General features: G+C 53.0%; 10 protein-coding genes across 10 annotated transcripts; 5 read left to right on the plus strand and 5 right to left on the minus strand.

The window, feature by feature from the left end:
- Positions 1–1,664: 1,664 nt before the first annotated feature.
- A1O5_09772 (serine/threonine protein kinase) lies at positions 1,665–2,897 on the plus strand (the record flags this gene model as incomplete). The annotated part of the gene is made up of 3 exons (XM_007750350.1): positions 1,665–1,695; positions 1,747–2,693; positions 2,796–2,897. 3 exons carry the CDS (start codon positions 1,665–1,667, stop codon positions 2,895–2,897), a joined length of 1,080 nt encoding a protein of 359 aa, XP_007748540.1.
- A 123-nt stretch (positions 2,898–3,020) lies between these two features.
- A1O5_09773 (uncharacterized protein) lies at positions 3,021–4,154 on the minus strand (the record flags this gene model as incomplete). Its single annotated transcript, XM_007750351.1, has 2 exons — positions 3,021–3,261; positions 3,304–4,154. The coding sequence occupies 2 exons, from the start codon at positions 4,152–4,154 to the stop codon at positions 3,021–3,023; spliced, it is 1,092 nt and encodes a 363-aa protein (XP_007748541.1).
- A 1,374-nt stretch (positions 4,155–5,528) lies between these two features.
- Positions 5,529–7,640, plus strand: A1O5_09774 (uncharacterized protein; the record flags this gene model as incomplete). The annotated part of the gene is made up of 1 exon (XM_007750352.1): positions 5,529–7,640. The coding sequence occupies one exon, from the start codon at positions 5,529–5,531 to the stop codon at positions 7,638–7,640; it is 2,112 nt and encodes a 703-aa protein (XP_007748542.1).
- Positions 7,641–7,944: 304 nt separating this feature from the next.
- Positions 7,945–9,346, plus strand: A1O5_09775 (uncharacterized protein; the record flags this gene model as incomplete). Its single annotated transcript, XM_007750353.1, has 2 exons — positions 7,945–8,053; positions 8,124–9,346. 2 exons carry the CDS (start codon positions 7,945–7,947, stop codon positions 9,344–9,346), a joined length of 1,332 nt encoding a protein of 443 aa, XP_007748543.1.
- A 1,831-nt stretch (positions 9,347–11,177) lies between these two features.
- A1O5_09776 (uncharacterized protein) lies at positions 11,178–12,027 on the minus strand (the record flags this gene model as incomplete). The annotated part of the gene is made up of 2 exons (XM_007750354.1): positions 11,178–11,920; positions 11,979–12,027. 2 exons carry the CDS (start codon positions 12,025–12,027, stop codon positions 11,178–11,180), a joined length of 792 nt encoding a protein of 263 aa, XP_007748544.1.
- Positions 12,028–12,852: 825 nt separating this feature from the next.
- A1O5_09777 (uncharacterized protein) lies at positions 12,853–14,360 on the minus strand (the record flags this gene model as incomplete). Its single annotated transcript, XM_007750355.1, has 3 exons — positions 12,853–13,020; positions 13,084–13,551; positions 13,608–14,360. 3 exons carry the CDS (start codon positions 14,358–14,360, stop codon positions 12,853–12,855), a joined length of 1,389 nt encoding a protein of 462 aa, XP_007748545.1.
- Positions 14,361–15,535: 1,175 nt separating this feature from the next.
- A1O5_09778 (trehalose 6-phosphate synthase) lies at positions 15,536–18,389 on the minus strand (the record flags this gene model as incomplete). Its single annotated transcript, XM_007750356.1, has 2 exons — positions 15,536–15,696; positions 15,773–18,389. The coding sequence occupies 2 exons, from the start codon at positions 18,387–18,389 to the stop codon at positions 15,536–15,538; spliced, it is 2,778 nt and encodes a 925-aa protein (XP_007748546.1).
- A 1,408-nt stretch (positions 18,390–19,797) lies between these two features.
- On the plus strand, positions 19,798–21,495 carry A1O5_09779 (uncharacterized protein; the record flags this gene model as incomplete). The annotated part of the gene is made up of 1 exon (XM_007750357.1): positions 19,798–21,495. The coding sequence occupies one exon, from the start codon at positions 19,798–19,800 to the stop codon at positions 21,493–21,495; it is 1,698 nt and encodes a 565-aa protein (XP_007748547.1).
- A 150-nt stretch (positions 21,496–21,645) lies between these two features.
- Positions 21,646–22,203, minus strand: A1O5_09780 (uncharacterized protein; the record flags this gene model as incomplete). Its single annotated transcript, XM_007750358.1, has 1 exon — positions 21,646–22,203. The coding sequence occupies one exon, from the start codon at positions 22,201–22,203 to the stop codon at positions 21,646–21,648; it is 558 nt and encodes a 185-aa protein (XP_007748548.1).
- A 1,282-nt stretch (positions 22,204–23,485) lies between these two features.
- A1O5_09781 (uncharacterized protein) lies at positions 23,486–24,423 on the plus strand (the record flags this gene model as incomplete). The annotated part of the gene is made up of 3 exons (XM_007750359.1): positions 23,486–23,586; positions 23,644–23,747; positions 23,801–24,423. The coding sequence occupies 3 exons, from the start codon at positions 23,486–23,488 to the stop codon at positions 24,421–24,423; spliced, it is 828 nt and encodes a 275-aa protein (XP_007748549.1).
- Between the last annotated feature and the right edge of the window lie 1,114 nt (positions 24,424–25,537).

Consider the following 25,537-nt stretch of genomic DNA (forward strand, 5'->3'; position numbering starts at 1 on the left):
TGGATGGGAACGAATGATAAGATACGTAGTGGTGTTGAGGATTGTGCGTATTTGGATAGGTCATGCAAGCTCAAGGACTGGTCAAGAGACAGAGACTGGTTCACCGCTTGTGGAGGAAGAATGAAAAAAAGATCTGAAGACGATGATGCAAGTGCGGAGGAAAATGTGGGGGACGAAGCAACGAAAGTCACAGCCAAAGGGGGCAGGTGCTGGCGAGGTCACGTGAATCACATGACTGCGCCGCAGCTAGCGAGCAGTTAAGCTCTTACGGCACTTGGATTCCTCAGAGTGGACTGGTGAAATACTCTCCATCTATCTCGTGCTGCGACCGAATCAGATTCCTCAGCTGCGGGTATTCTGAGCGACATCGTGTTTCTGAGGGTAAGGGCACGACAGACATTGGCTGATAATTCTGCAGGGCTGACAACTGCAACAGACGCGGCTTGGGGCGCAGTGAGAGGTTCAGATGCAGACGAGAAACCAACTGACCAGAGCTTCGTAGGGCATCTTCCTTCTGACCCCGGCCCGAAACCTACACTCCCCCGGACCCAGACGCCCTCCAAACTGGAAGTGGCCACACCCCAGAGTCTAGACAAATAGGCGGGACGGCCCTAACCAGAGCCGGCGAGACCCATCGAGGCCGTGTCCTCCCGCTGCGCATACTCCATTCCTCCCGAACAGTTCGACTTCGTCCATTGTTGAGAGATGACCATTTCCTGCATCATGGCAAAGGAGCAAAAGAAAGCCACATCCTGCCAAATCTCGGGTCTCCTGGCGAATTGACGACGGATGGCTGTGTCTTTGCAGAATTCCGCCGCTGTCATTCGAGGATTTGGTCTTTTGCTCTCGCCCTTGGGTATGTGATTGGGTGTGGATGGAGTGTCTCGCCACAGATAGGAGCCTATCCGGCTGCCCCTCGGCTCGAGGCATACATCCCAAGCGCGACTGTGATGTAAGTACGGAGTAGTCCCTGCGCCCGACAAGGCCTTCAGATACATCGTTGGCGAGCACCTTTCCATCACTTCTCTATGCCTGGTGACACCGCAAAGAAGAGATGCAATCAGACGTACAGCACAGTGCCCTTTTTCTGCCCAAGCTTGCTTCATGACCAAATCCCTTGCGACGGCCAGGGTGTCCCATGTCTTCTGAATCAGAGGCCCCATCCGACACGTGGTCCAGTCTCATCGCGGATTTGAAAGAAACAGTACTGGGCGACCACGAGGCTACAACACCTTGTTCCAGCGAGGGAGAATTCCGAGCCAGTTTCGAGTCGCTCTGCGAAGACCAGCATGAACCAGACGCTCAGCGACTACTTAACCGATTTTCTCGACAGCATGGCACGATTATAACCTTCACCAGCACTATAGACGGCGCTCAAAATCTCCAGCCACCCGACACACTTAGTGATTTGTTCTGGCAAATTGCTTTTTCAACCATTCAGGTCGGGTCACTCAGGACGTCGTTCTGAACTTTACAGCCATGGCTAATCTGCCCAGGCCGCTCTTGATGCCGGATTGTCACTGAAAGACCTATTTGAACAATTGAACTCCCTCAATCAAGCCCTTAAACCGTTTGGACCGCAGTTGCCGCAGTTTCCTACCCAATCCCGCGTACAAGAACCTCTTCAGGTAGTGTTCAGAGAATATATAGAGTGCTACAGCATCATGCTCAGTCACTTTGCGTCACATCCTCCGGGTGAGAAGATCCAGTCCGTAATCTGAAGAGTTCCAGGACTGATACCGATAGGACTCGCCTTCGAGACCTTCCATTCTCGAGTAGAGACGTCAACCGAGCTTTTTGAAACATCATTGGAGGACTGGAAAGAGATAGTGAAACGGGTTTCAGAGGAAGAGACTAGGTCTCTGCCTCCGTTGCCATACCCGGTGGACCAACCGACTCCTGGTTTGGATACAAGTGCGCGATTTCAATGGCTTGAACCACTGGGCACCGGCACTTACGGCCAAGTCTCCAAGGTCCGCGAGGTATCCACAAACAGCATCTATGCTCAGAAAACCATCAGGGTCCAGAACAGCAATCGCGCAAAGAACATTATTGAACAACAAGTCAAGAATGAGGTGACCATCATGCACAAGTTGCGTCACCATCACATCGCCTCTGTGCTTTTCTATGTCAAGGACGAAACTACCTTCTACATCATCATGCTCCCGGTAGGCGACTATGACCTGCGACATTTTTTGGAGGTGAATTGTGCTGGCTTTCCTCGAACCGAGACACGGCACCTCGATCAGTGGTTCGGTTGCCTGGCCTCGGCACTGGCATATGCACATCAGGAACGAGTCAAGCATGAGGACATCAAACCTTCCAATATACTGATCCGGGATCATCAGCCTTACCTCGCCGATTTCGGTAGCGCGAAAGATTTCTCCTTGATGGAAGGCAGCACCTCGACAGACGAGTACATTGTGGGCACACCAGTGTACTGGCCGCCTGAGCCACTACCACAGCGAGGACGGGCAGCTGACGTCTTTGCTCTGGGATGTGTCTTCAGCGAAATGCTCACCGTAAGGCAGCATAAGTCGTTGCAAGAGTACCGTGATACGCGCTATCTCCCTCATGTCGACAATCCGTATGCCTTTCGGACGAATCTAGACGCAGTTTATACCTGGCTCCAGGAACTTCCTGATAATGTCGGACCTCCGGAAGTCAGGTCTCTTCTGCTGGAGCAGACGATGGTATGTTTTCTGGGTTATTCGTATCGTGACCCCTTGAGACGGTCGCCGCGACTTTCTTGTGCACAATGACCAATTTGCTGACGTACTTTTGGACACCGTTAGAACATGTTGGCCGCAGACCCCACCCAGAGACCGGAAGCGCGTGTTGTCAAGCGAAATTTCCGACACGAGCCAGATGCATTGTTTTGCCTCAGCTGTTCGTGATTGGAAAGCATGAATCCTGTGCGAGCGAGCATGATGAGGGTTTCTGGGCCCTTTTTCCACCAGTCTGCAACTTCGGGATGACTATGTACTCCGTATATGTGGTATGAATTTGTCTTGTTCTGCTTACAGTTCTTCTGAAGCATCCGTAGCAGACGGGGAAGCAGCTTCAACGGCTACTTGAGGCGATTCGTTCTCTTGGAAATCGTCAATCGCATCCATCCAAGGGATCCCTTCCTGGGCGCCGATGCGTGTGATGGTCAATGCTGCGGCTTTACAAGCACGAACGACTGCCTCTCTGATGTCCCATTGTCCCCTCTGCTTCTGTCGCAAATAATCTGTGGCGTAGGCGCCCGTGAATGTGTCCCTGGCGGCTCAGTCAGCATGCATCGACAGTAGTTACAAGCACATCGAGACTCGCCCTGCCCCCGTACAATCCACCACATTGACATCGAAAGCCGGGACATGGCCAAACTCGTCGGCTGTGCCATAGAAGGCTCCTTGAGCTCCCAAAGTGAGCACCACGTTCTTCACCCCTTTCTCAAGGAAATCCTCAGCAATCTCCTGCCACGTCTCCTCATTTACCTCTTCGATCTCTCGGCCAGACATGGTGGCCGCTTCGGTCTCGTTGACCAACAGGTGCGTGATATGGCGGTAGTACCTGCTTAATATGTGATTCGCCGGAGCGGCGTTGATCAGGACCTCGATGCCCGCCTCGCCGGCGGTGGCAATGATCTGCTCGACCACTGCTCGATCAATTTCCATCTGTGCAATGACCAGATCCGGCTGCCTTCCGTTGGCGAGGCTTTCGAGCTTGGTGAAATATTCAGCGGTCAATGCATCATTTGCGTTGTTCGCAAAGGTGCAGCGATTTTCTCCGCTGGCGATTTCCACCTGGACAAAGCTTTTTCCCGTCATACCGTCCACTTTCTGAAGGCCGGACACATCGATACCGTTTTCTTGTAACGCATCTTCGAACAGTTGGGCATACTTGTCATTGCCCACGGCGCCAATCATACAAACCTCGATCTCATCCTCATTAGAGGAATCGATTCTGTCGTCGAGTGAGGCTAGCCTTCCCTCGGGGGGCTGAGCATGACAACTTCGATAGCTGGCAATTGCCGCGTTGGCTCCCTTTCCCCCTAATCCCTCATGATACTGTCTCGCTTTGTAACTTTCACCACGATCAGGTATGCGGTCTGTCATCATTATACAGTCGACATGGAGACAACCGATGACGGATATGAGCTGGGGCGCCATCGCGCCGGATCGCTCGATGGTCCAAGGGTAGGTGTGACCAGAACTGCCGGCCAATCTGCCAGTTTGATAAAGGACAGCGTGCACCAAGGGGCCTTTCGTCCCCTCAACCAATCAATGGAGCCAGTGACACGGGTGGACAGAACAGCGGCTGTGGGAATCGAGTTGATAGACGATGGAGCCGGTCCTGCATGATGGATTCTTCACTGCAATGGCACTGGAAGCGCGCCAGACATTGATGGAAAATCCAGGCGGGTGGACGAGGTAGTAGTTAGCGACGACCTCGTTTGAAGGAAGGGAGTCCCTAACACATGCTACAACCGGTGAGGCTGGAGGATCTCAGGCATGCGGGAGACAGATAACCCTGGCTGACGCAGGCCTGGCAGGACAAGTCACTACTGGGTAGTAGCATCAGCTCCAGCCGCGCGTGAGAGGAAGAGAGAAGTGATAGGCTGCAGGATGGGTTAAGACTGGGCTTGGACTGGGCAAGACTGGGTAACCCTCCGCACGCCGAATGGAAGACGGGAGAGTTGGGGGATAGCGGCTCCCCGGGCTGGTCGGCTCTCTGAACCGACGAATTCCAGGGCCGCCCGCATGGCCGCCCAGTCCGCAGTCTTGGGTGCTGGCTGGATGGTCGGATGGCCGCCTGCTGGGATGCATCACCTTGACAACTTACCCCGCTACCCAGTACCCCCTCATGGCCCTATGGCTACCCAGTACTAGGCATAGGACTAGTAGGCCTCACGAGGCCCTTAACGCCTGATGCCCTCGTGGCTAAAGCCTCCCGAGACTTTGCAGCATGCGCCCTGTTACTTGGGTAATACCCTTCGCAATCCACATCCATCCCCAGCACCACAGCTCGCCAACTACCCAGTACCGAGTACTCAGAGGATATTTCGTCCATATCATGAACTTAGCTGCGCCCTTGCGACGACCGGGGCCCAGACCCTGAATCTCGAATCTGAGCCTTTCGGCCATATAATATGTGCTACGGGGATCCGTGATGGGACTGTCTTCCAGACTCTTAGGGTTTCAAACAACCTGGCTTTGGACATCCTTCCCAGCGTAACGAGATCTCGTCTTAACGGGGGCATCAATCTGTTAACGGCCGGCGCCCTGCCTCGTCTCCCACGCGGCCAACAAGGATGGAAGACGGCTGACTCGTGTGCGAGGCGCCCCCAATCCGCTTCACTTCTCTCAAACGATCCTCTGTGCACAAAGGCAACCACGTCAGGTCACTCGTTTGCCTGTTGTCGTGTCCAGCATCTCACTCCTACATCCCTATATGCCCGGGCTGTCAAATGCTTCTCAATTCTGCTCGAAGCAGGTCGTTTTCATTGACCTCGGTCAAACGATGCAATGCTATGGTAGTTCGACATGAGTGGCCTCGATGCAGCCGCCGGCATTGCTGGCCTGTTGACCCTGTCCTTCGCCTGTTTGCAAGGTTGTATCAAAGGCTTTACCCTACTACGCCGAGCGCGCAGCCATGAACGTGATGTTGCCGGCGTGAGCTTGATGATCGAGCTTGAACAACACAAGTTTCTGACTTGGGCCGAAGAAGCTGGTCTGTTTGAGGATCCGCCCGACCTGCGGGTTAACGCCCGGGACGCTCGCTACGTACCAAAGATCCTGGCTCAGTTGAAGAAACTTCTGCTTGATGTGAATGGGCTCAGGAAACGCTACCACCTGGACATAAAGGAGGATCCAGAAGAAATCCTTGACCTCGACGAGGACAATTTCGCCGGCGTCAAGCCACCATCGCAACACCGAAAGAGCCTATCTGAGCTATTTCACAACAAAACCAATTGGAAAAAATGGACGTGGATTGCCTTTGATGAGAAGAACGTGCGCATGTTGATGGACGATGTGAAGGTCCTGGTAGCCCAGCTTCAGCAGTTCCTTGACCACGAAAGGCAGGTCAGAATGGATCAGGCATTTGACGTATTGCTGCGGACAACCGTGGTCAAAACTGCCAACGAACAAGAGCTGGACGTTATCGGTCACGATCGCAGTCAGACTTTCTCCAAAGGGGCCATTCCTGCCGCGGCCCGCTTGAAACGGCAGGGTCTCCTTTTGGGAGTTACAGATACTTGCACAGACAGTCGCTCAGTCATCCAAAGGCCAGGATCTTGGAGGAGCTCGACCAGGAGAGACTCCCACTCTTTTCTTCCCAGTCTCCCGGTCGCGTCATCACCTTCATCCTCTTCGAAGTCGATGAGGCTGAACTGGAACGAACTCACCTTCCCGCCGTCACAGACCGAGGTCAGTCGGTACTTCGCTTGGTATGCGCGAGAGCCCGTGCTCCTCGAGTGGAAGAGCGGTGGCGGAGGCATCAAGCTACCGCTCCTAGAGAATCGGGTGGACCGAGTTTCAGCATTCTTACACGAGCTTGACCCGTCCTTCCACAGTTTGCCCTGTCGTGGCTACATCAAAGATTGGGCTGCAAAGGACCGATATGCCTATGTCTTCGATCTTCCTTTCAGTTTGTACCCTCCGACAGTGCAACAGAGCGCCGTGAAGAGCCATATGGACCTTCCATCATTGCCAAGTATGCACACCTTGCGAGATATGCTAGAACGACCCATGGAAAATCCGTCTCTCAATCTCCGACTTTCTTACGCCATTACACTCTTGGAGACCTTGCTTCAGATCCATACCGCTGACTGGCTGCACAAGGAACTTCGGTCTGACAATATCCTCTTCATCCAGGGCCCTCAATTGGACAATGCGTCTAATGAGGATATTCTGCTTTCCCCGATCTATGTTGCAGGCTATGTCTATGCCAGGCTAGACAGTCCATATGAGCTCACAGAGCCCACTGAGTCAGACTTCGAAAACGACCTGTATCGTCACCCGATGTCGATGGGCCCCTCCAGGGTGTCATATCGCAAAAGCTTCGACATTTTTAGCGTCGGTTGCGTCCTGCTGGAGCTTGGACTGTGGGCAAGCCTTCCCGATATTCTGCGGAGTTGGTCAAGGGGCGGTCATCGTGGTATGAGCTTGACAGATGCTGCCTACAAGAGTCCGCATTTCCCGTTTTCTTCTTCACTGGCCATGCTCACACCGAGGTCCTCGTCCAATTCCATCAATAGACAGAGTCGTGACAACTTGGAGGAGAGGCGGAGTCGTGATTTGAAGTTGCGGAGAAGCGTTCACTCTGTCGACCAAGAAATGGGCGATGAAAGCCCGGCGCCTGCCTTTGACCTTCTGGAACTGCGACACCAACTGCTCCTCTCCAATTTGAATGCGGAGAGCGGTTCTAAGAACGCTGTGACGCGTGCTTCAACTCGTGATATTCTGAAGGCGTTGAAAGGAGCGGCGGGCATAGGATATGCAAAGGTGGTGGAGAGGTTCCTCGGGGTGGTCGAGAACATGGAGGAAATTGAAAACAGCTCGGATCCTGTGGAACAAATGGACGAACATGAATACGCTCTCCAGTTGGAGATGGCGTCTTTAGACTCTCTCAGGGCCATTGCAAATGTCATCTGAGGTTGAACGAGACTTGTACTCGGTAGAGGATACGGAGCGTCTAACCCCCGGGGTCCAGGTGGCTGGGCTCTAGTTACCAAGTAGTGTTTCAGCTTTTCAGCCTGGTCAGCCTGATGGCTAGCCTCAGTCAAGCTGGCCACGACTGACTCTTCTGCCTTCTCCTCATTTATTCCCCTTGGGCCTTCCAGCATGTCGTTCGTTTATTGCAGGGCGTCTCGGCGTGTCATATTGTTTGATTTCACACTGTAAATAATCGTCTGACTGTTGTTCTCTGTACATGGTGTGAACCCTGCCACTTGGAATCATGGCACCTGCGTCTTTATCCAGCACTGCTTCTGAACCTGCCACCCCTGCGGCAGACCAATCTGCATACATCGTGGACGACCTTTTCAGTGATGAATCTGATTTCCATGGTAAGCCTAGTCTAGCACGGCGCTGCCTGGACCTTGCAGGGCTTGACTCTGATCTTAACTCCGCCACCAGGGAGCCAGAAAACCAAGTCAACATACAACAAGCTGGCCGCATCATACAATCCCCAGAAATACTGGACGATCCATGAATGGAATACTCAAGTGGCGGCCGCTCGGGGAAAGAAAGCGAGGCACGAAGCCGCCAGACAACGCGCAAAGCTTGCTCTGAGGAAGCAACAGGAAGTTGGGCCAACGCCAGGTGAGCGTCTAGGTGACCAGCGGCACACCGGGGACGAGAGTCATGTGAACGCAGATGGAGAGGGGGACATGGAAATGAAATTCGACACCAAGGCCAACATCTCCGCTGCCGTGGAACCTGACGCCGTCGACGCGGATCGCGAAGACGGCTCCCGCAAGCCGCAGAACTTCTACGAGGGCCTCCCCTCTGCAAAACAACTCTCCGAGTCTGTTTCCGATTTCCTCGCCCGCCTGCCTCCCTCGACAACCACTTCGGTCTCCGCCCGAGGCCGGCGCTGGATCTGGATTGCCAACCCGTACCCTGCAGCGGGCAGAAACTCTCCCAGGCAAGCGCGATATACAAGCTCCAATCCAGAGTCTGGTGATGGCGACGTAGCCACTTTCCGCCAACTGGGCACACGTCTTCTGGAAGCGTACCTTTGGCGCAAACACGAAGTCGAGGACCAGAACCCGGGGAAAGCTCCGGGGTCCATTACGCGCATGTTACGTCCCGAGCGCGTCAGGCTGGAATCCGATATCAGGGAGCTAGCCAAGACACAACGTGTCACAGAGGGGAAGTGGATGCTCTTCCCACAAGAGGCTGAAGTTGACAGGGTATGGGCGGTTGTTGCCCACGCGGTCTGGGAGGGGAAGTTGGGCATGGCGGCGAAGGTGGCGACCGCAACGGGAGAAAGGGAGATCTTGATTGATGACGGTGGTGACGACCGTGGTGACGGTGGTGGTAGTGGTGGTAGTGGTGGTGGCGGGAAGGACCGAGATCAGAGATTGATATGCGTCTACACCCAGGATTTCTCCGATCAAGCAGACGTCAAGCGCGTCTTACGCGCCCTGAAAGATCTTGGCTTGCTCCATCTCCATCTCGACCGATCCAACGATGGATTCAAGACAATCTACTACAAATGCGACGCATACACGCATCTTGACCTGTCCAGCGGCAATGAGTACAAGTTGAAAGCGAGCATGTGCTCCTCCAGGGACCTGTTTCCGGAGTGGTACCAGGGGGCCAGCACAAGCACCAGTAGTGGGTACGGACGTTGATGTGTTAATTTCCCTTGATCCAGATGTGCAGTATTGCTTCTTTTGGTGCATCCAGTCGCCGCAGCCTTCGTTCGTGGTCTCTAAGCACTGTTTTGAGCTGCATGCTCGACGGCTAGATAACCAAAAGTCGTTGCTGGATCAAGCGTGATGCCTCTAGCCATGATGTTGCCCTCCTTTCACAGCAGTTGTGTCGTTACCGACGGCGCAAAGGACCAGGAATGAACCCGCCATCGACTCAAAGGACTCGTGTGTGCTCATCAGTCGAGAGACCAGTGTGGAGAGAATATGGCGTTGATCCAAACGGGCGCATCAAAGGCCCTTGGGCCAAGCACTGTGGTGAATATACTCTACGCGTTGGTATGAATCCCCTGACTTTTTCGTCCCAAGTCCAATCGAGAAATTGACAAATCTTACGTCTAGAGGCTCAATCTGAGCCTCAGCTCTCGTTCCCTGGCCTTTCTCGGTCAAAGACGGACATCACCATTTGTATTGACCTCGACGGACCATTTCCCAGCCTCAGCTTCCTCTGTCCCATCCCACATTGGACCCAAGACATGTTTTCTTTCAGAAAATGAAGCAGAAGCAGGCATGGGACCTAGAACCGGCATTACGAAAGATTCTGCAGTGGCAGTCCTAATCACCATTGTAACAACTGTGGAGCGTAATCCAACCCTCCAAGAAGCGCCCGAATAGAAGCATTCGAGCTGTCTCTCGCTGGGAAAGAGAGGTATAGCCGCGGGTTTTCAGCTGCGTCCTCGTCTGTCGTGTGCACATGTGCTCGGTACCGGAGGCGTCGACATGGCCAGCTGGGCAATCAGAACGTGTGCCGAAGTCAGCATATGTACCCCGGGCTTGGTGGACCTAGCCTGGTGAGCATGCATCTAGAGGAGAAAAATCGAGCGCAGCGTCTTCGAACAAGCATGCCTGTTTCTACACAATACCCGTCTATGTCCCACATGACATTCTCAAAGTCGGACTCTTACAGAGCCCGGATATAAAGGTTCGAACTGCGTTTTGCTACGTCTGTGTCCGTGGCTATCGTCGACTCACCCAGTTGGATGGGTTTCACCTTCCATGCCAAAATACTGGATCTAGATTTTCTCGAGGAGCTGTCGATGATTTACTGAGGATCAATGAGGAAGTCCGAGGACGTGTCATCGTTGTGCAGTCAATATTCTAGACGTCCAATGGAGTCAAGAAGATCTTCCTTGTCAATCTTTCCAAGCCAGGCCTTCAAGAGACCAAGGAACTCCTCTCAGAAGATGAAGGGTCCGTACTGCAGCATGTATGCATCTATTTGTGTGGTTACTCTATACAGAAGCCGATATATAGAACGGACAAGGAAGAGAGAGACGACATTTGGTTCGAAACGTGAAGGGGTGAAGGGGTGAAGGGGTGAAGGGGTGAAGGGGTGAAGGGGTGAATGGGTGGAGGCACAGAACGGATGAGGGAGGAAGAGAAGAGGTCCTTCTCCCGCTTTGTTTGTATGTTTGTATTGAGTTATCCATATGCTCTGCCGTCAGCCATCTGCCACCGTGACACCTGTCTTGCTTGCTTGCTTGCTTGCTTCCAGCCTTCGCTCCATGATCGTCATCGTCATCATCATATCGTCTCGGCTCTATGCTGCTCCCTGCCTTCCGCTGATGCATAAAAGTACGCAAAAGAAAGAAAAAGAAAGATGTCGAGATGGTCTCGATCATGCAGCCCCTGACCCAATGGCCATTCACTCCCCCGGCACAAGACATGGCTTTCGTCGGGCTTGTGCTGCACGTCCGCTTGCACATCTGTGCAGTAGCCGTTTGGTTTGGGGGATGAAGAGTCACGAGACTCTTCATTTCTTGGCCTTTTTGACCTGCTTCGCGGTGCCAGCAGTGCCCAGTGCTGCTTCTCTCAGCTTGGCCTCCCGCTCGTACCTCTCTTTGTCACGGGCTTCTTTTTCCTCCTTCTCAGCCTGCTTCCGTGCCGCGGCGGCCTCACGTTGCTCTCTGATCAACTTGAGTCTCGCCAGGTCGGCGCGTGCTTCGTCGGTCTTGCCTTCGGCGTGTAGCTTCTGATATCTCTCTCTAGCTTGCTGTGCAGCAATGGCTTCTCGTTCCCGCCTGCTGAGATTCTCCTTGTCCGCCTTCTTTGGTGCTTCCCCGCTGGCGCCCGTGACAGCTCTTGCCTGCGACCTCGCCTTTTGCGTGTGATTGGGGTTTGCGGGCATATCGTCGTCTTCCTCTTCCTCCTCATCCTCCTCCTCGTCGGAGTCACTCGGCAGGTCCCCTACCGCGGCGGTCTTCTGATTCTTTTTTGCAATGGCTTCTTGTTTTTTCTTGCGAGCGAGCTCTTTGCGTTGTTCTCGGGTCAGCTCATTTGACGGGGGCTGCGCTGCGGAAGCCCCCTCGCCAGAGTCGCCTGAAGATTCTTCTTCCGATGACTCTTCTTCTGAGGACTCTTCTTCTTCTTCTTCTTCTTCTTCTTCTTCTTCTTCTTCTTCTTCACCATCATCTCCTTCTTCTGCTTCTCGCCACATGCCCATCTGATTTCCCTCCTTGTCTAGAGGTTGTAGGTCACGGGAGAAATGCTTGCCACCTGTGACTCCGAGTCAGCCAACTGGAGTGTACACGGGGTGAAATGAGGGTGTACGTACCTCCCCTGGTGGGCTTTGAGAATTTTCCTCCTCGTCCTCGTGGAGCCATCGTCGAGAGTGCGAGGGGCAAGCGTACGTAGGTAAATATGTCGCCCAGGGAGTAGCGTAGCGGGGGAGTCTGGTGTGGCAGGCGGCTAATTCCAGTAGCAGGGTGGACAGAGATCTTTGGCTGGGTAGGTAAGTCTGCAAGATAGGCTGTCCTTGAAAGTGTGATCAGCGAAGCCTTCGTTCAAGCTCGATAAGAAGCACAAAACGCGGGCATGTGACTGGGACAAAGGGCGGTGGCCCTCGAGGTTGCAATTCAAAGATTTCTTTTGTGCCCAAACGCGGGGGAGAGGGAGAAAAAAAGGGGGGCGGAATAGAGGGGAGGCAACCTACACCACTTCTCAACGAAAGATATTGCGGGCACCAAGTCCACCGGAGACAGTGAGGAAGAGGAAGGGAAGGAGAAATGTACTTGTTGAAGATACTGAAGAGAGAAAGAAACAGAACAAGAAGAGGCGGGAGGCAACCAAACATGATCCAAGTGACACGTCCAAGTTGCAGCCAAAACCGCTGAGCTGTCACTGGAGCCACCAGCCTCACTAGCCTTGCCCAACCAATCAGAAAGGAGCCAAAGCTGTGTCGTGGCGATACAAGGCTGGCGCTCCCTGAAAGGCCCAAAAAAGCCCCAGTGCGCCCGGTCCGAGGGGGGGGGGGGAGTCGTCCATCACTTGTTTGAACCTTACGGAAAATAACCCCCCCCCCCTCTCCCCCTCAGATATTCTGAGATCAGTGAGTCCCAGCTCCTCCTGAGATGGGGACACCGGCGAGGAAGCCGCCACGGCTCCAACACTCGTGAAGCAGCAGCCATCCGAGCACCCAGACACTCTTCTCACAGCTTTTCCCGCCTCCATCCTACGGCGACCCATCTGACACAGAGCAAAACCATGGCCGCCGCGATCATGCTTGTTGCTGAGAACAGTTGCAACCCAGTAAACTTCCCTCCGTCTCTTTGGACCAGGGCTCCCGCAATAGGTGGTCCTGTCAAGACTGCCACTCCCTGGGACACACTGTTAGCAATCTTCTTTCTGAACCGTCTCTGCGAGACGGGCAGCCGACTTACCGCGATGCTAAATCCCATGCCAGTGCGCACGCCTGCCTTTTTCTGGTCTCTGGTTAAGCTGGTAAGCACAGCAGGGAACAGAGCCTGCAGGCCGGCGGCCACGACGCCATATAAAACAGAGAATATCCACAGCCCAATCACCGAGTGCACTGCAATCCAACAGTAGAGAATGATGCCCGCCACGACAACCATTGGAATCATCAAATTCAGCGGACCGGCCCATCTCTGAGCGATATATGCAGGGAGGATCCGGGAGGGCACTCCCACACCGTTCATGACCATCAGCAGGTTGATACTCGTGGCTTGACTGGTCCCTAAAGCATCCCTGCCGAATGTGCCAACGAAGAAGAAGCCAACGTAAACGGACCAAAAGTAAAGGAATGAACCGATGATGTAGAGTGTATATGGCGCCTCCCTGAAGGCTGACCATTCCACCACCGGCCCAGATTTTCGGGGTGGCAACCGTGGCTATCAAAGCACATCAGCTTCATGACCTCAGCGACATGCATCGATCAGCTACTCACCTTCAGAAAGATAAACGCCACGATTGCGAGAATCAGCTGCACAAACGCCATGGTGCGCACAGTCCAAGGAAAGCCAACCTTGGGCAACATCGTTTCGGCGATGGCTGGAAACACGAGGCCGCCAGTCGCCGAACCTGTCACGGCGATCCCCAGAGCAGTTGACCTTCGTTTGAGGAAATAAGTGCTCAGAAGTGCCAGAGTCGGGACAAATGCCAACCCATAGCCAAACCCAACGCAAAGAGTCTGGGCGAGGAAGATTTGCCAGTATTCTCGGCACAGACTGAGCAAAAACAAGCCCATCACGTAGATCACACTTCCACAGATGTACTGAATCTTGAAGAAGCCTGCGTCGAGAGCTCTCCCGGTGAAGGTCCCCATACCAAACAGCACAAACACCTGGGTTGTCCCAATCCAAGCCACCGAGCTAGGACCACCGATTCTCATTACGTCGACGTAGTAGGTCTGGAACACCCCGAAGCTATTGATAAAGCCCCAGGTGTTGAACATGACTAAATGCACAGCGACGACCATGGTCCATGCTCTGAAGCCTCCATCCGGCGGTGGACCTGGGTCGGCAATATCGGGTGCCCGGAGTCTGGAAAGCGTCTTCGAAAGGACACCTCTGGGCTTTTCCGAGTTCGAGGTTGTTAGATGGATGCCGCCGGCGGAAGTATCAATCTCGACCTTTTGTTTTTCACCCACCGTCTCCATCTGAACTCCCGCTATTTGCTCCGCTTCGGCCACGTCTGCCATGGTCGTTCTTTGATGTCAGGCAGCCGCTTAACTTTGAACTGAAGACGAGCTTATGGCCCTTGGGTGCCCTCCGGACCGACCTCGCTACGATGGGACATGATGAGAAATGAAAGCAGGAGAGCACACGAGACACGGCCTGGGTTGGCGACAGTTGAAAGGTCTGGAGGATGGAGTGGATGGTGTCGACGACTCAGTGACTAAAGCACCAGACAGCGGTTTGTGCCCCCGCACCAGGGCAAAAGCCGTGATATCCGTTTCCTCGACCACTGGCAGTCCCGGCTTCTCACTTGCGACCATCTCTATGCACCTGGGTAAGTGGCGGGGCTCTTCTGACCTAGCACGGGCAGAAAGGAGCAAAGCACAGCACTTCGCCGCACAGCAGAATCCATCAGAGCGAGCTTGAAGACGAAATCTGCCGGATATTTCGGAGCCCAAAACCCAGGGGCAGGACCAGGAAGCGATACCACGACTCAATCTAGTAACAGGGCGTGGTAGGCTGTTTGGGCCCCGAGGGCTCACTGTTGCCAATAGTCCGATGTTGATGGAGAGAAGAGCGATACCGGCAGCTGAAAAACCAGAGGATGGAAATGCAGTATGGAGAAAACTGCCGGCTTAGGTGTGTGGAGGGCCAGTACTTTTCAAAGTCAGCCGACTTCTTAACCACGACTCCGACAAAGTGTCATCGATGTGTCTGCACTCTTGACCTCGCACACCGTCTACGGTGTCTACACAGTGCCCTATTTGGATCAGTGAATCTCCCGCTGACCGCCCGTTAACTCCAAGCGGGAGTCAAGGCAAAGACAACAACAAATCGTACATTCCTAGCTGAAGGGAGACCCTTGGTCTGTGAAATCAGTTCGAAGCGGTCTATATGTGAGGCCTGAGTCGCAACAACAGCAAAGTTTGAAGTTTCTATCACCGTGACCTGTTCTGTGTCCTTTGTCTTTGGATGATATGACCACCGGCCAAAGCGCTCCTTTCCAATGAAATTCGTCGTCTTGTCGTTTGTATCTCAGGTTGACGATGCGTGCGAGTCTCACATCCCTGCTTGTGAGACCAGTCGTCACCACTCTGAACACTTGTTCGCGCATCTTGCTGTGGCGGTTATCGACAACTGTTCCCAACAACCATTATGTCAAAAGGAACACGCCATCATAGCACCTCGGCTCGGCACGCTACAAATTTTCCGTCTTGTTCAACGCGGCGATAGTCGCGATAACATCACTTGGCTCAAGTAAGTGCCATGTCGCCAGGGTGCGTTTGCTGCTGGCGCCCACCGTGCACGCGAAGACATGTTCTTTGGGAAGATCTGTCTTCAGAAGGGCGCGGAACATATCTGCAACAAACAATATAGTTAGTCAAACTGTGGCCCACATCCAGGGCCCCGTGGGACCGTTTGATCAGAGACTCACCTTCGTCGGTCTGGTCATCTCCCAGACATAACACAAAATCAGGCGGTTCACCCCTCGCATACCCGTATTCATTAATCAACCTCTGTGCAATAAAGCCCTTGTTCACAAACTGTGGCCTCACCTCCAGGTTGGCCTTTCCACTCATGACTTCAACATCCCAATGCTTCATTACATTCTCCTCCAACGCTTTGCGACACTCCCTTGCCTGGAAGGCTCCGAAATCGGGGTCAGCCTGTCGATAGTGCCACGTGAGCGCAACCCGTTTCTTTTCGATCCATGACCCCTGCGTGCGTTCTGTGTAGTAAGAAAAGACGTCCATAACTTCTTTCTGCCACCCCATGTCCATCGCGGCAGCGAGGTTTTCCCACGTCTCTGACCCGGGGCGCCGGAGGAAACAGCCGTGTTCGGCGCTCAAACCCAGTTCGGTGATGTGACCCATCCATTCTTCGAGGAAGGAGGCGTCGCGACCACTGATGATCCAAACGTTGTTGCGGGGGTCGGCCGCGAGGGCCTTGAGGGTACGAATGACTCGGTCAGACGGGATTGCCGCGTTGGGGTCTTTGACGATTGGTGTGAGTGTGCCATCATAATCGAACATGAAGAGCCGCTTCTTCGCAGCATAGCATTGCTGGATCATACGATTGCGGTCCAGTGCGGGTGTGAGATCGCTTTGCGTGAAAGAAGTGAGGTTGGTAAGCAAGCGTTTAAGGAAACTGTTCGACCACGTCGCTACAGTGTGCGTCGTCACGTAGTTGTAGAGTTTCTCATGATTGCTCTTCTTTTGGACTTCGGGCATCTCAAGAGCCTGCTTTAGTGCGTCGGCCACACCACCTAGATCCCATGGGTTGATGTGGATGGCATTGCTCAGGCTCGCTGCCGTCCCAGAGAACTCTGACAGAATCAACGGGCCGTAATTGTTTTTCTGGCAGATGACGTATTCCAAGCTGGTGGTGTTCATCCCGTCTCTGACACTGGTGATAAGTCCCACGTCGGCGACCCGGAGAAGAGCAAAATATTCTTGTGAGGAGAGATACTGCGGGTAATGCTGGACTGGAGAATGGCTCAAGGATCCGTATTGGCCGTTTATTCTGGACACTAGATTTGAGATCTTGTGTTCAATCTTGTGTGCTCCGTCTACTTTCTCTTCCATCACGCTCGTCGGACTTGTCACCTGGATAAGAACCACCTTGTCTCGCCATTCTGGATATCGTTCCAAGAAGATCTCGAACGCCATCAATTTTTGTGCCACCCCTCTGACGGTGTCGAGCCTGTCGCGACCAACAACAATCTTCTTGCCGGAATACATATGTTTCAAGGCCACCATGTTTTGTTCTATTACCAGGTCGCCAAAAGCTGTTTTCTGCACGGCTGCCACATCGATGCCGATGGGAAATACATCCACGGCAACGTGAGCCCCATATGCATCCACACCTGCGGAGCTGGACTCGAAACCCAGGATGCGTTTGCAGCAGGAGTTGAAATGTCGCGAGAAGCTGTATGATTGAAAGCCAATCATGGTCGCGCCGAGAGCGCCGGTCAAGATGTCTTTTCTCCGCGGCAAACATCGCATGTATTCGCTACTAGGGAACGGGATGTGCAAGAAAAAGCCAATGTAGATGTTGGGGATTCGCTGACGCAGCATGCTTGGGAGTAACATTAAGTGGTAGTCATGAATCCAAACAATGTCCCCGGGTTGGTAGATGTGTAAGATTCGGTCGGCAAAAGACTGATTCATTTGCACGTAGTCTGCCCATGAAGTCTTCTCGGCGCGGCCATCATCAGGGCCGTGGTGTCGATAGTGGAAAAGAGTGTAGAGCTCGTGTTCTGCATATTTGCGCCACCGGCTTTGGTCTTTGAAGCTGAATTCGCCATCCTCTTCGACTTGGCCCTCAGGTAGCCACACAGGGAGAACTTTGCCACTGGGGTGTTGTGCCAGGATCTTCTCCAAGCGATGGCGGTCAGAACGAGACACTCGAAGATGGTCTGGATAGGGAATGTGGGAAGTTGGTGTGGCGCCGTTGACCGGATAGGGGGCGGCAGACTTGTTGATGGGGTGAGGAGCTTGCGCGGCTGCTATTGCTGACGCCGCATCTGTTTGCAATATACTGATAGCTCTCGCCTGTTGCTGTGTGCGGATCTCTCCAGTCCATCCGACCAAGGTGTGGTTCCAGGGGGTTTTGTCCGACGAGAGGTATGCGAATGAGTCAAACAATGCAGAGGTTCCGCGCCGATTGGATAGCGCCCAGTCACCGTTCGCCCTATGCGTAAGTTGATAGGGAATGCAGAAAGTAGCACTGATGACATTCCCACTCAGGCGCAGACCCGGGTAGGCCGTTCGCGGGTCAGCATCCAAGGCCTCAGTCCCTCTGGAGTCAACAAGGCTGAGCCGGCGTAATAGCTCCTTCCCAGACCTTGCCCCCTTTGCAACCTCTGCAGGAGATTCTGACGCGGCAGACTCATTGGAGGACTGCCGTTGAGGCAGAGAGAAATAAGAGGTTGATGGCCGCTCTGGTTCTGATGATATCCTCCGCGGTTCGCCTGTCAACCCTGGCCTCTGGTTTGGAGGATCATTGTCTGAACGAAGGACCTGACTCGGTGCAGTTGTATGGGTGACCATGATAGCACTGCTGAACTGAATTGTAGAAAGAGATTATGGATCAGAACATGTAAGAAGAGGAAGAAGCTGCTAGAATATCAGGATCAGCCCCTTCAAACCGAACAAGGAAAATTTAATGCCAAACACCAGCTCGGTGAAGGAGTGAGATGTAGGTAAGTGAGGCCAGGTGATGACGGCGGGGTAAGTGAGGGTAAAAATAACGACACAGGAAGTCGGGAAGTAGAGAGCATAACATGAAAAACAAAGGGATATAGTAAGGATGGAGAGAAGTGAAAAAGGTACCTTTGAAGAAGCTGCCGCAAAATTTTAAGACCAAGGCACAAGGCTCATGCGATGATGTCGCATACGAAAAGGGCGCTGTTCAGAAGGAGCAAGGTGGAGGGAGGGGTTGATTTAGAGGTTAGGCTTCTGACTGGGTGTTAGTTCGGAAGGCAATCCCGGTTCGACCGGGTTCGTCACATTACCTGGTACCTTCTAGGCTGAGGATGAGGATGAAGATGAGGATGAAGATGAGGACAAGAAGTGGTAGAGGTGGCTCAGACAAAGAGACCAGAGGCTGCAAGAGTCTTCACTCAGGCATGTCATATCTCTTTAAGCTTCCTGCTTTTTCTCTTTGATGGGCTCCTAAGGAATCCGAGAGTCAAGCCGGAGGAGGATGAGGTGAGGGACAGCTCTCAGCGTTGTCTGTTGGATCTCTTGCACCGCAGGGGAGAGGATTGGCTGTGCCAGGCAGTGTGCTGGATCTGCTGGCCCTGGTCAAAGGACGGAGAAGCGCAGATGGAGACGCTCGGCCATGCCACGCAGCGAGATCATTCGTTGGCGGCCGCTGTTGGGAAATGTTTTTGTTGCTTGACCAGGGAAAAGCTCGGAATGATGAAAGGTCGTTGACAGTTGGGGGCCGCCAGGGCCTGGACCAAGGTCTAAGGGGGCCACTGAGCACGGCCAGCTGTTAGGCGGTTAGGCGGGGATTCCCCCTGTGCCCCACCAACGGCTTAATCCGATAGGCGCCGGGCTTGCACTGACAATACTTACAAGTACTGTAGTAGTGGTGCCGAGCTCGCCTATTAAGTACATGTACAGTACCAGGTACTTGTGCTTGTTACTAGTACCCAGAATGTACCGCAAACAGGTCTGTGGGACCATGAATCGGCCAGCCGCCAAGGAACTCATCGGTTGCTCTGCATACTTACTGTACTTACCCTGTCTCCGTAACTGCACTCCGTGCTCTTTTTTCCCCAAAGCATCAAATCAAGCCGCACTGGCAGCGCAATCGACATCGCATTGACAACAACCACTACAGCGACCGAAAAATACGACGAATCCGTACATCCTTTGAGTATCCACCTTTCCCTCTCCCTGCTGTCGCCTATATCTGCAGAACATTCTCTCTGTGCCGCTCCTATGCCGCATGCCACCAGTCCATCAGTCCATCTACCGAAGTGCCGTCGTTCGCCGTCATGATCCTTCCATCTACCTCAGTCTCCCATCCTACTCCTCCAAATCGATCCCCCGACGTCAATCTCCATCCTTGGCCGATACCTTAGCACATCTCAAAGGCATTCACACATCTTCTCAAGATCCTTCGACTTCCTTCACAACTGAACCGAACATTGACATCAAGAGTCTGCACAATACCCTACGTGCACATCGCGAAGCAAACCGTGCGTCGGTTGTCCGAAAGACCTACAATGATCGTCCATCGGTTCGCTTGTCTGATCCCGACGTAGGACTGCCATCTCTGGAGGTCAAGACTGTCGCGCCGCGAAAAGTGGCTTCCCGGTTCAAGAGGGTAGAACTTGCCCCATTCAAAGCATTCAAAGGCACGAGTCGCAACCTAGACCTATTGTGGCGGATCAATGATACTGAGAAGAGTCCTCCATTACACTTTCGCCTTCCTTGGCTCCGTCATCTCCACGACCCAGAGTCGAGCTCTTGCACCTCCGCTGTTGAGCGACTTGCCGACGAGATTCGCGCGTTTGAGAAGTACACATCTCCTTCGGAGGAAGAGCAGCGTGCTGCTGACGACGCTTTCCATGATCTGACTGAGTGCATCAAGGAAATCGCGGACAACCTTCATGTCGATATTATCGGATCTCGCGCTACCAGCCTGGCAGATCCTTTATCGGATCTCGACATCAATATCTCCAGCTCGAGGAGCTCAGGCTCTCTGACAAAGTCTGCCCAAGTGTCTTCTGTTGCTGTCCTAAACAAGCTATGCAAGACCTTTCGTTGGCCCCCTAAGACGGCCAATCTATTCCACTTCCGCCCCATCGAAGTCCAGCTCTATCTCAAGCAAGCTCGAGTGCCCATTTTGCTTTGTCAACACAAGGCATCGGGGCTCCCGATTCAGATCCAGTCCACACCCCGAACATATGACAGTCGGGAATATGTGAAAGCATCTTTGAAGGAATATCCAGCTCTGAGAGGTCTTTTCAAAGTCCTCAAACAACTACTGCAAATGCGTGGGCTCACCGTCGGCAGCAGTGGAGGGATTACATCTTATCCTCTTTTTCAGATGATTGTGGCGGCCCTAAAATTCTCTGAGGGCAAGTTCCACCCTGCGGATGTAGGCAACCAGTTCCTTTTCTTCCTAGACTTCTACTCGGACATCGACTTTTCTACGCATGGTATTTCTACTGAACCTCTTGAGGTGTTTTCTAAAAGTCTTGTGCGTACCCGCGATCATCCTGAAGGTCCCGAAAATGCAGTCTCCAGGAGTCATATAGCCGGTAAAGAGCACTCCGGTTCGCGCCAACTGACATTCCAAGAACATGGTCGAAGGCGGTCTCGTGAAGGGATGGAATATTTAATGACGCTTCAGGACCCTATGAACCCTAAAAACGATCTTGGAAAGTCTGGTTTTCGGATCAACGATGTGCAGGAGACATTTATTGCCATTCGGGCGGCGCTGAAGGGAGCAATGAAGCAGTGGGACAACAATTCACAGATTTGGCAGCTTTCGGAACGGCGAACAAGAGTGCGGTCCCTGCTCGAACCTTGTGTGGGCGGCGATTACCGGATATACGAGCACGAGAGAGACGACTTGCGTCGTTTAGGACACCATTCATTGGAAGCGGCCAGGGCCGCCGTTTTTGGAGCTTCATAAGCAGTCAGGTCCCAATTGCTGTTGGCACTCCAACTTGCTCAATGCACACAAGGCTGTTCGCGTTCCGGACCTAACCGTTCGTTTCGGCCCAGCATTTGCTTTTGCCCGCAAATCAGGTATAAATGGCAAAAGCAGGTGAGAAGACCAGTACTATTCTCCACCCAGCTCTCCCCTTGAGCCCCGCGAAAACCCATACGACCCTTGGACCTGCTCAACTCCCTCCCCGCCACGCAACCAGCCAACTCGATCTTTGACAAATTGTTCCACCCGGGGCTTCAGCTTCGTCTCATGCAAATGAAAGTCATCCACTGTACCGATGCGCAAGACGAGCTTGTCTGGAAAAGCCGAGCTGATGCGATACATGAGCGTGCCACACGTGGAGCAGAAATAGTTGGTCATAGTGTGCCCGGTGGCAATCGTCTTGGATTGGGCAAATGAGGTCAGGTTTCCCTTGCCACGCAGGTGGATTACGTTAACGTCGGCAACGATGAAGTTGGATGCGAACATGGAGGCGGTGATCTTGCGGCAGTCGGTACAGTTGCAGATGAAGGTGTCAATAAGACCAGGCTTTTCGATGGGAAATTTGAGCTGTACGGCGCCACAGAAACAGGTGGCTGTCGCTTCTTCCTCTGTGGACCAGCCATCATCGGCACCACCGGCAAGAGGAATGTAGGGTTTCGACTTGTTGGCTCCTTCTTTGCCGGACATGGTTGTTTGCTCTTGTATGGCTGATAAACGTGATGTAGGATTCGAAGTCAAGATGGACCTTTCTGCTATCTTCCTCATGGAATGGTAATGTTTAAGGAGGCTGCTGTGGTTAAGGTGGTCTCTCTCATCTGGTGATGTAGTTGCGCTCTTAAATAGGCCAGCCAGACAACAAGGCTTGACATCCCCGGGGGTTATACAGTCACCGAAAAGCTAAGGACGATATTCAATTTGTCATACTCGAGCGACCGACCAAATCGTGGGACCAATGGCTCCTACACCCCAGTTTCCTCTCTTGGCTGATTTTTTCCTTTTCCATATGAGGGACATCTAATATCGGATAGCTCTGTAGTCTAGGTACGGAGTATTCATTTTTGCCTCTATGGAGCCATACCTCATTTGTCTTGATATTTCTACATCAGGAAATTGCGCTGTCTTTTGCCGCAGGGCACTCGGTACATGGGTGATTGCCCGCGGTCGCCCACCTTCTCACTCTTACGAATCTGAATAGTCGAGAGCTATTCGCAGCAGATCCAATTTACCTCAACATGTCTAGTGGCTGTTAACTTGTGCAGGTAGATGACACCTCGCCAAGCGCGCCTATTTGGTTACGAGATATCCCGGCCTCACCACCCCAACAGAACGCCGAATGACTAACTCGTACCTCTTCTGGCTCGTTAGGTTATCAGACCAGACTGGCTTGGGGGCAAGTTGCAGCCCCTAGGCCTAGTCGCCTTGGAGCGTATCTGCAATGGATATAGGACACTCAAAGCGGCTTCAGCAAGTCTGAATCCGTGCGGTGTCGCCCAACATGTGGCAGTGGCCCATCGGCACAGGATTGGTTCACTTTGCACGCTGTTCGAGCTATTGTGACGATCTAAGTTGAAGCCACCTCTGTGCATATGGGTTTCGTTTGGTGGTTGCGGAAAGACGGGATTGGATAAGGAAAGAGTGGCAATGCGGTCCTAGAAAATCATAGAGTCAAAAGGCTCTAGTCCAGGACGGATGCGTGCGTATGATTTGAACTCAAGATTTAGAGGAACTGTGAAGCAAAATAGAGATGATTCGTGTGGAACGATTCAGCCTTGTCGCTCTCGAACCTGATTGTACCCCGTATGACGAGCGAGGCTGGCGTTGTTTAAAAGCGGCGTGGGACACGCAGGTGAAGTGGCCGCGGCCCATTCCGCAGCCCAACCTTCCCATCGACATCCTCATTTTCATCCATGCTTTTCTTTCAATTGCAGACTACATACGAAGGTCACAGGCCCTGTTCTCCTTCCACCCGATGAGTAGTCCCCGAATCAGCACTCCGCGTCAATATGGCGGGGGCCATTTCGGTGCCACCGCAGGGCGATCTGACATCCGTATGCCTCGATTCTTCAAGCGGTAGGCAACAGGAATGGCTTCCCTATAGAGACTATCGTTGACTGTGTGGTCTGGCAGGCTCTTCAAATTCCCTCAGATGGACTTTGAGATGGCCGTCTGGGAGATGACGCATCTGCTGATTGCGCCGAAGAAGGTGTTCAAGTCCATCTACTATCATAAACGTGAGTCGAGAACGTCTGTACGCCTTATCCTAAGAGCTGACTGCCATGGTTAGAGACGAGAAACACCTGGCACCGACCTGACCCGTCCTTCACCTATCTTTTATCCTTTTTCCTCTTACTCACATCCTTCGCCTGGTCGCTTGCCTACACGCCGTCCTTCGCCTCCGTCATCAAGCTGGCCTTGATGTTTGTCGTCATTCATTTCCTGGCAGGATCTCTACTTGTATCCACATTGGCATATTATCTTGTCGGCCGACTCTTGGGACCTGGAATCGCCGGACTTCCCGGTCGGAGGCGCCAACAAGGACTATTCGGCCCTCCAGGAGGATCAAGAAGAGCCGAAGTGCTGGAGTTCGGATACTGTTTCGATGTCTCGATACGAGCGTTCTTCCCACCATACGTCTTACTTTATATCGTCCAATATATCCTCATGCCTGTCATCAACCATCAAAACCACGCGTCGACCTTCTTCGCCAATCTACTTTACCTTGCAGCCGGGATATATTGGAGCCTAATCACTTTTCTGGGATATAATGCCCTGCATTTTCTACATCATACACAGCTTCTACTTTCCCCGATGTTAGCCTGGATTGTGATATGGCTGATATGCACGATTCTGAACATCAACCTTACGACTTTGGGCACGGGATGGTTGTTTCTGGGCGTCAAGGGTTGAGAAAAGTCCGCTTGTCAATCCGAGTAATGATACCTTGTGCATGGAAGGGCAAAGGGCCGCAATCAGAATCTCAGATTGAAGGCCTAGAAATATCATCTTGCATGTGTTTTCTGGGTTGCAGGAGACCGGATGCATGAGCCTGATAATAATTGACGACATCCTCATCACGGTCACTCCGATCTCGGTGTATCAAAGTTGTGCCAATCAAGGCGTCGGATTCAGCATTGACGAGTCTGAGGAAGACCATCTGAGTGTGAAATGGAAATATCGTTCCAGATACGCCATCCAATGGTGACCCGGAGCATCGCTCCCACCACGAAGTACCCCAGTTCGCGTGCCGTGGTCAGATGCAAAATCAACCGGGTTGATGGCCGAGATGTGGCTCAGCACTCAGAGGCAGGCCGTCCGATTCGACCCTTGCTACGGACGTGGCGTTCGGTAGCGGGGGAGAGCTAATGCAGGTCCATCGATTTTTTGATCTTGGCCAACCTGCGGCCCACTGCAACCCCAAGGGGCTGGATAATCTTGTGCTATTGCCCAGTTCGGAGGACGGCTGAAGGCTTTGATGAAATCAAATTATCCTCGCGTTGGCGCAGTGCGAGATGAGGCACCATCCTGTGTGTTCGTACGCGATCACAAAAGCCCTGATGAATTAACGAGAGCAATCGGTGACTGAAATCATGCTAAGGATTGCGTTGGCCCGGGTCGACTGTCAGACTTCGACTCGGAGGTGGAAACACCGCAAGGGAGAGTGACTTGTTGCTCGGCAAGACTAGGATTACTATGGGACTATTATTCGCATACCCAGTACTATGGTAGAAAACAAAACCAACATACTGTACGAAGTAGGTACCAGTAGGTACATGGAATCAGCAAATTCAACAAGGCAACACTTGAACCAAAATGAAAGACCGAGGGCCTTGTCGCCATGTTCTATTAGGTATCGCCTCATGAAGATTCCAGGATTTCTAGCCTGGAAAAGCTAACCACCAACTAGTGGTTCAGGGGAGCTGCAAGGGGATCCTTGGGACCCAATCCCCCCTGGCGCATGCCCTTGCAGATGTTGTGCCCCCTCCCAAAACCCCCCCAAGTGCCCCCTATCCATGCATTGGCT

This window comes from Cladophialophora psammophila, assembly GCF_000585535.1.
Source record: "Cladophialophora psammophila CBS 110553 chromosome Unknown aczJe-supercont1.17, whole genome shotgun sequence".
Lineage (NCBI taxonomy): Eukaryota > Fungi > Ascomycota > Eurotiomycetes > Chaetothyriales > Herpotrichiellaceae > Cladophialophora > Cladophialophora psammophila.